The sequence below is a fragment of the Hoplias malabaricus genome, chromosome 9 (genome assembly GCF_029633855.1).
Source record: "Hoplias malabaricus isolate fHopMal1 chromosome 9, fHopMal1.hap1, whole genome shotgun sequence".
Classification (NCBI taxonomy): domain Eukaryota; kingdom Metazoa; phylum Chordata; class Actinopteri; order Characiformes; family Erythrinidae; genus Hoplias; species Hoplias malabaricus.
Genome location: NC_089808.1, coordinates 29,418,381 through 29,425,546, shown reverse-complemented (window position 1 = coordinate 29,425,546; position 7,166 = coordinate 29,418,381). Strand labels below are relative to the sequence as shown.

The 7,166-nt window shown below is 39.6% G+C and overlaps 1 protein-coding gene across 1 annotated transcript in view; it reads left to right on the top strand.

Annotated features, from left to right (window-relative positions):
• The window catches only part of phka1a (phosphorylase kinase, alpha 1a (muscle)), a 22,276-nt gene extending 15,110 nt beyond the window's left edge, over positions 1-7,166 (top strand). The window contains 11 exon segments of the mRNA XM_066680258.1: positions 177-256; positions 510-588; positions 733-862; positions 1,627-1,728; positions 2,900-3,015; positions 3,126-3,164; positions 3,537-3,581; positions 3,880-4,041; positions 4,176-4,229; positions 5,649-5,849; positions 6,340-7,166. Of these exon segments, the coding sequence (XP_066536355.1) occupies positions 177-256; positions 510-588; positions 733-862; positions 1,627-1,728; positions 2,900-3,015; positions 3,126-3,164; positions 3,537-3,581; positions 3,880-4,041; positions 4,176-4,229; positions 5,649-5,849; positions 6,340-6,513 (1,182 nt within the window). The 3' untranslated portion in view covers positions 6,514-7,166.

Here is a 7,166-nt window from a genome sequence, read left to right as displayed (position 1 = left end):
GATTAAGTAGAAGAACCAGACAGGAACTCTCCAATAGTCATAGTAAAATTTCTTTCAGATTAGATACTGAGTAGTTCCCAATTGCATAACTTATTAATCAAGATATGGTGACCAACTATATCAAAAGCAGAACCGCAGACGTTTAAGTAGGATATGTTGCTTGTGTGTGATTGCAGGCCTGCTCAGATTTGCTGGCTCATCAGAAGCACCTAACAGTGGGTTTGCCTCCAGAGCCCAGGGAGAAGACCATCACTGCGTGAGTTTAGTGTAATTTCTGACATGTATTTTTTGGTTAAAAATGTATTGACTGATGGAATGGGCCAAGAGTAACAAGAAAATATAAAACAATTTTAACATTTACAATTACCAGAATTTTATCCTTCTTCTATCGGGTGTTCTCATGATATAATGATAATTGTTGATAGTTTGTTTTTGATAAATGAATCTGTTTTGGCTTTGTGTACAGCTCTACAATCTAAACATAATGTCTGGTTTGTTTCTTGCTGTAGGCCTATGCCACCTGATCAGCTGGCTAAACTTATAGATCAAGCCAGTGAGAACAACATCACTATCTCTATCCTCACCCAGGTTCACTGTCTTCCCACTTCTAACCTCACCTGAATTTAGATTTTTGCCTAACATTTAACAAAAAAAATAATATTTTCTCTGTCACTGTGGTAAATAAAATGACATTATTTTATATGTCTATGTTACTATGAACGTGTGTGACAGGAGATCATGGTGTACCTGGCAATGAACATTAGAACTCAGCCGGGTCTGTTTAGTGAAATGTTTAGACTTCGGATCGGCCTCATCATTCAAGTCATGGCTACTGAACTGGCCCAGTCACTTAACTGTTCAGGTAAAGTAAAAACGAAATAATGCTCTCTGTATTAGGTGGAAAATGTATTAGGTGTTCTCTGGGGGGATTTTTTTCACATCTGGAAATTTGATGACCAAATCTTGATTGCTGTTTACCAGACTGAATCATGTTTTTGGCAAAGTTTGGTGGACATAATGGGATAAGACGAAAGGGATAAAAGCTTGGGCTGTTATAATTAGGATTTGGGCTAAGTCCATTAGTACATGAAAAGTGTGATGATAATGCTAAAGAGTACAAAATCATACATGCTTCCAAATTTGTGGCAGGACATCAGGAAATGTCTTTTCATTTGCTAGCACAAATATTCCACTTCGTTCATAAAGGCAAGGTCTGATGAGTTTTACATGAAGATTTGCTTACACAAATCCCTGACCTCCCAAATCCTCTGAAGACCTTTGGGATCAATTGGAAGGTTAACTGTAAACCAATATCTGTGCCTGTCCATTGTTTTGGATAGAGATGTCCAACAAGCTCATATGAGTGTGATTGTTTTGTTGCCAACATGCTTTTGGAAATATAGTGAAGCTTAAATAAACCTCTTAATCTTTAAAACCTGGCAGATCAAGACTTTAATTCGTGACATTATTAACTGCATGATTTCTATATTAGTTTCTTCATAGTTAGTGAATAATAGACCTTGCAGGAATAATAACCATTGACTTTAAGGGACTAAAGAATAAAGTATGGTACAAATATGTAATTGATGCATTATTGCTTTTTTGTGTGTTTGTTTTTTGTTACAGGAGATGAGGCCACAGACAGCCTGATGAGTCTAAGCCCTTCTGAGCTGAAGGATCTGTTACATCATATCCTCAGTGGCAAAGAGTTTGGTGTACAAAAGAGCGGTTAGTTGCTCTATGTCTTAACACTTTTATAACTTCCTTTAATTCTTCCTTCTGCTTCCTCTTGACATATTTTTGGTTAAAAGGTGCATAATTTGTTTATAACAATACATGTAGCACATTGTTTAGTGTCAAGAACAGTACTACAGTTTTGTACTTTGTGAGCCAAATGTAATAATATAATAACGTAATTTCTCATCAGAAAGTTAAATTCAGGTCAGTATAAAACAATTTAATGTTATTTGTATAGTGCATTTTTATCATTCATTATCTGTAACCGCTTATCTAGTTCAGGGTCGTGGTGGGTCCAGAGCCTACCTGGAATCACTGGGCGCATGGCAAGAACATACCCTGGAGGGGGCGGCAGTCCTTCACAGGGCAACACACACACACACACACCTACAGACACTTTTGAGTCGCCAATTCACCTACCAACGTGGGTTTTTGGACTGTGGGAGGAAACCGGAGCACCCGGAGGAAACCCATGCGGACACGGGGAGAACACACCAACTCCTCACAGACAGTCACCCGGAGCGGGAATCGAACCCACAACCTCCAGGTCCCTGGAGCTGTGTGACTGCAACACTTCCTGCTGCACCATTGTGCCACCACTGCATTTTTGTCATGATTTTTTATTTATTTAACAATACACTTATATAGTGACTTTCTAGAAAACCAAGGACGCTTTACAATCAACACAATATTAAGTGGCAGTCAAACATACACAGCGTACTCTCAACCAGGAACGACCCTCCACCTGGAGGACTGCATCGGGCACTAGGGTTTCACGCAGAATAGAGCACATAGACATTCAGACATTCATTCACATACACACTCATTCACTCACACACCAGGACAGTTATGAGAGAAACCAATTCACCTAACCTCCATGTTTTTGGACTGAATGAAAATGAGTGGCTCCAATATGCATTTAAGAAAAACATGAAGGTAATAAATACAGAGTGATTAGGGAATCAAATTAAAGGTGAATGCAGAACTATGTCCGTTATGTGGGAGGCTGACTATAAGAAACATTAAAGTGAAATTTGAAATTTGACAATGAACTGAAAAATATTTGAAAAATTCTAAAATCTGATATACATAAAAGCTTCACTTACTACTTTGCTTCAGTTGTTTGCTTATAATGTGATGTGTGTCTTTACCCACTGTCCAGTCCGCTCAGTGGAGACAGGTGTGAGTCCTGCCATCTCCATCCATGAGGTTGGTCATGTGGGTGCAACCAAAAGTGAGCGTGCAGGCATCAGCAAATTGAAGAGTGACATGAAGCTGGTAAGCAACTTAAACACTGAGTGTTAAAAAGACCTCTGCTAATCAACCCAGCAAAACTGTGAACTGCTCTGCTTCAGTAAGAATGAATTGAGTTGTGTCTCCATTTGCAGCTGGAGGAAAGCAGATTATCTTGGTCGGCTCAGAGTAAGGTGATATGTCAGCCATACCATGCTTCAGTCTGGATCACCTGCATTTAATTCAGAAAATATTCAGATTAAATTTAGTAAAATTTGGTAGCTAAAATAAATTTATATAATAAATAATATGAGTTATTTGCTGGTGTTGGAAGAAATCTGAAACACAATTATACACTGGGTAATCCACTATGTTTAACAAAATTTCATACAGTGACTGAAACATTGGGTCCAATAATTTCACAGGGGCTGCATATGCACGGTTGTGTGGTGATTATGATGACAATATGAACGTAATTGTTCATGAATGTTCATAGATGGTGCTCCTTCAAGCAAAAATATGCCTTTTAAATGTGACCCTAATATCATTTTTTTTTTATTTCACAGACAATACCATCGCCTTCCCTCGACATCGAGTACATTGAGCCCACTGTAAATACTTGATCTTACTTAAGTTTTTTTTTTTAATTCTTATTAAATTCTAATGTCACTTCAACATTGTAACACTGTAGTACAGTATATAGAACTTATGATAAAGCTAGTTTCAATATAATTTCATGTTTCCTGGATGTTATGGTACATATTTAAGTACTTTCTTCATAATAGATTGATTTGAATATGGTCATGTTAATACCATAATCCTATATTAAATCTACTATCCATGTTGACACAAACAATTGTTAATGCATCTTGCAATGTTAACATTTGTGTTCTACTTTGTGGCTGTCAGAGGCCTCGTCTCCAGGCGATGGAGTCATTTGATGGCTCAGTCAGTGTTCCCGAGGTGCGGGACAGTCGGCAGGGTCAGTGGCTGCGTAGGAGGAGGTTGGATGGAGCCCTCAACAGAGTTCCAGTGGGTTTCTACCAGAAAGTCTGGAATATTTTGCAGAAGGTAAGCTGGCTTTACACATAATGTAAGCAAATAAAATATGACAGGGGCAAAAGGAGGGATGTACTTTTAAAGCTTTTGCAATGCACTTTATTTTAAAGAGGAATGACTTCAGCCTTTTGATTTCTCTCCATCAGTGTCATGGACTGTCCATTGAAGGCTTTGTGCTTCCATCTTCTACTACAAGAGAGGTTAGACACTAACAGCCTAATGTATTCATTCATTCATTATCTGTAACCGCTTATCCAGTTCAGGGTCGCGGTGGGTCCAGAGCCTACCTGGAATCATTGGGCGCAAGGCGGGAATACACCCTGGAGGGGGCGCCAGTCCTTCACAGGGCAACACAGACACACACACATTCACTCACTCACTCACACCTACAGACACTTTTGAGTCGCCAATCCACCTACCAACATGTGTTTTTGGACTGTGGGAGGAAACCGGAGCACCCGGAGGAAACCCACGCGGACACAGGGAGAACACACCAACTCCTCACAGACAGTCTCCAGGAGTGGGAATCCAACCCACAACCTCCAGGTCACTGGAGCTGTGTGACTGCGACACTACCTCAGCCTAATGTAACTTTTTATAATTGAATAGAACTACCAGTAGGGGGAGTCCGACGCATAGGGAGCACATCAACAGTCTCTGCTGCTGAGGTGATGGAGTTCAGGTTCATCAGAAGTACTATTTTTTGTTGAGTGTGCAGAATATTTTATGCTGCTCTGTACACACATTTAATTCTGTTAGTTACCACATGCAAACTGTAATGTATTGTTAGATTTTAGTCATAATGTATGATGCTTACCTGTACCTTTCTTATTGTGCACTAGGATGATGATAATTTCTGAAATCTTGTCTAAAATCTTTTCTATTATAATGTTCAGTAAAGTTTACATCCTGGTGCATAAACAAGATTTTTCTCTTTTTAAATAAATTGAACAAGGCTGTTAGTTAATCACTCATTTTGTCACGTACATATGGATGTGAACTGCACCAAAAGGAACACAAGATCTAACATAGTAACTCCCAATTTAGAGACGGTTCCACAAGGGGGTGCTATTGTGCTTCTCATCAACGACCGTTTATGTTCGTTCATTCGTGCATGCATGGTCTGTATCCGCTTACCCAGTTCAGGGTGGCAGTAAATCCGGAGCCTATCCCGAGTCATTGAGTGCAAGGTGAAGAAGTAGTATGTCACAGGACACCACACATTCACATATTCAGCCACACCTATGGACAGTTTCTTTCCACAGCCTATCCACCTACCAGCTACACAGGGAGAACACACCAAACTGTTCACAGACGGTCACCTGCAGGGGGCTTGAACCAGCAACCCCAGGGACCTGGAGCTGTGTGAGAGCGAGACTAGTTTATGTCCCTGTTTCTGTTCTGAATTACTCAATGTAACAAATGAAAATTATAGTTTTAAGATCAGCTTTATTTAGTTTTATATTTACTTTGAGGTTAAATTTAGGTTTAGGACTGGCAGAGGAATGTAATAGATATTTAATAAAGAAGTACAAAGCATGCACAGTGGACCGTCAAAATGAAGTAATTCTGCACCATCAAATTTTATTTGTTTTGTCCCCGCTCTCCCTCACCTCCAGATGACTCCAGGTGAGATTAAGTTTGCTGTGCATGTGGAGACTGTGCTGAACCGTGTGCCTCAGCCGGAGTACAGGCAGCTGCTGGTGGAGGCCATTCTGGTGCTGACCATGCTGGCTGATGTGGACATCCACAGTATCGGCAGCATCATTCATGTGGAGAAGATTGTCCATATCGCCAATGACATGTTTTATGAGGACCAGGTGACTTGACTGTTTTTCCAAGAGCACATCCTAAATTAGGAACAGAATTAGACTGGAATCAGTTAATTTCACAAATTGTTATTTAAGAGCCCTTAAAATGAGTGAGATTAAGATGCAGCCATTGTGGGCTCAGGCATTTACTTGTGTACAAACAATGGCTATCATCTCCGCAGATAAGTTTGAAGCAGCTACAAACATCACCTTGCCCAACATCTAAAAGCACACACATTGTGGACACAGATGTTTTCAGAAAGCATGCATGTTTTAATGCCAGGTTTAAAGAAGTTAAATTATGTACAGTATATTATTGGATGGTCTGAACATTGCTACAAAATTGACTATTATTATGGTACAAAAGAGTTACACTGCTATACTGTACCATATACACTGTACAGTGGTTAATGAGCAGCAGCAAAAAAATGTGTAAGTGACTAACAAGGTGTACAACCTGCACATTGTCAATTCTCTTTTTTTTTCTTGGTTCATTTAGAAAGCTCTCAATGCTGAAGAGAACATTCTAGAAAGAGACCAGTCCACAGGCATCTGTAGGCTGCTGTATGACTCCGCACCCAGTGGCCGTTTTGGTACCATGACATACCTCACCAAGGCAGTGGCTACTTACGTCCAGGACTTTCTGCCCAGTGGCTCATGCGCGGTTCAGTGATGCATGATGTCTACACCGTCTGTACAATTTTATACAGATTGTGTTGTGTCATCTTTATATGGCTGAAGAATGTATTTCTCAATTTTACTGTAATGACTGTATATTTTTGACTTCGGTCATAGCCACAGTCAGGCTGCTTGTACGCTTTGAGTGTTACACGAATTTTAAAGTTATATCAGTTCAGATATGGAAGTACGAAACTAGGGTTTTGTTTTTGGTAGTTTACTTGCACACATTGTGGAGCAGGAAATGTATCATGTACTGTTTGTTGATACTTGGACATTGACTGTACCTCACACAGTCTGCCAGCTTTGCTGTCAGTCATGAAGTCATCTCTCTCTCTCTCTCTCTCTCTCTCTCTCTATTTCTCCCCCCCACTCCCATCTCTGCCTGTCTACTCTTAATCACAGACACAAACACATGCACTTTTGTTTGTTGTCTTATCAGCCTATGATGTCTGAACTATATATAGTAAATTTACTTAGTAAGAAATGATTACAATTAGACAAAACTAACTTAGCAGGGAGAATATTTGCATGATTTGAACGTAATAGGGAGGGCAGTACTGGAATTAATTGAATTTGTCTTAATTTCTGTTTCTAAGTAGTTTGTGTTTTGTTGTTTTTGATTATAATAAAAGAGGGGATATGTGA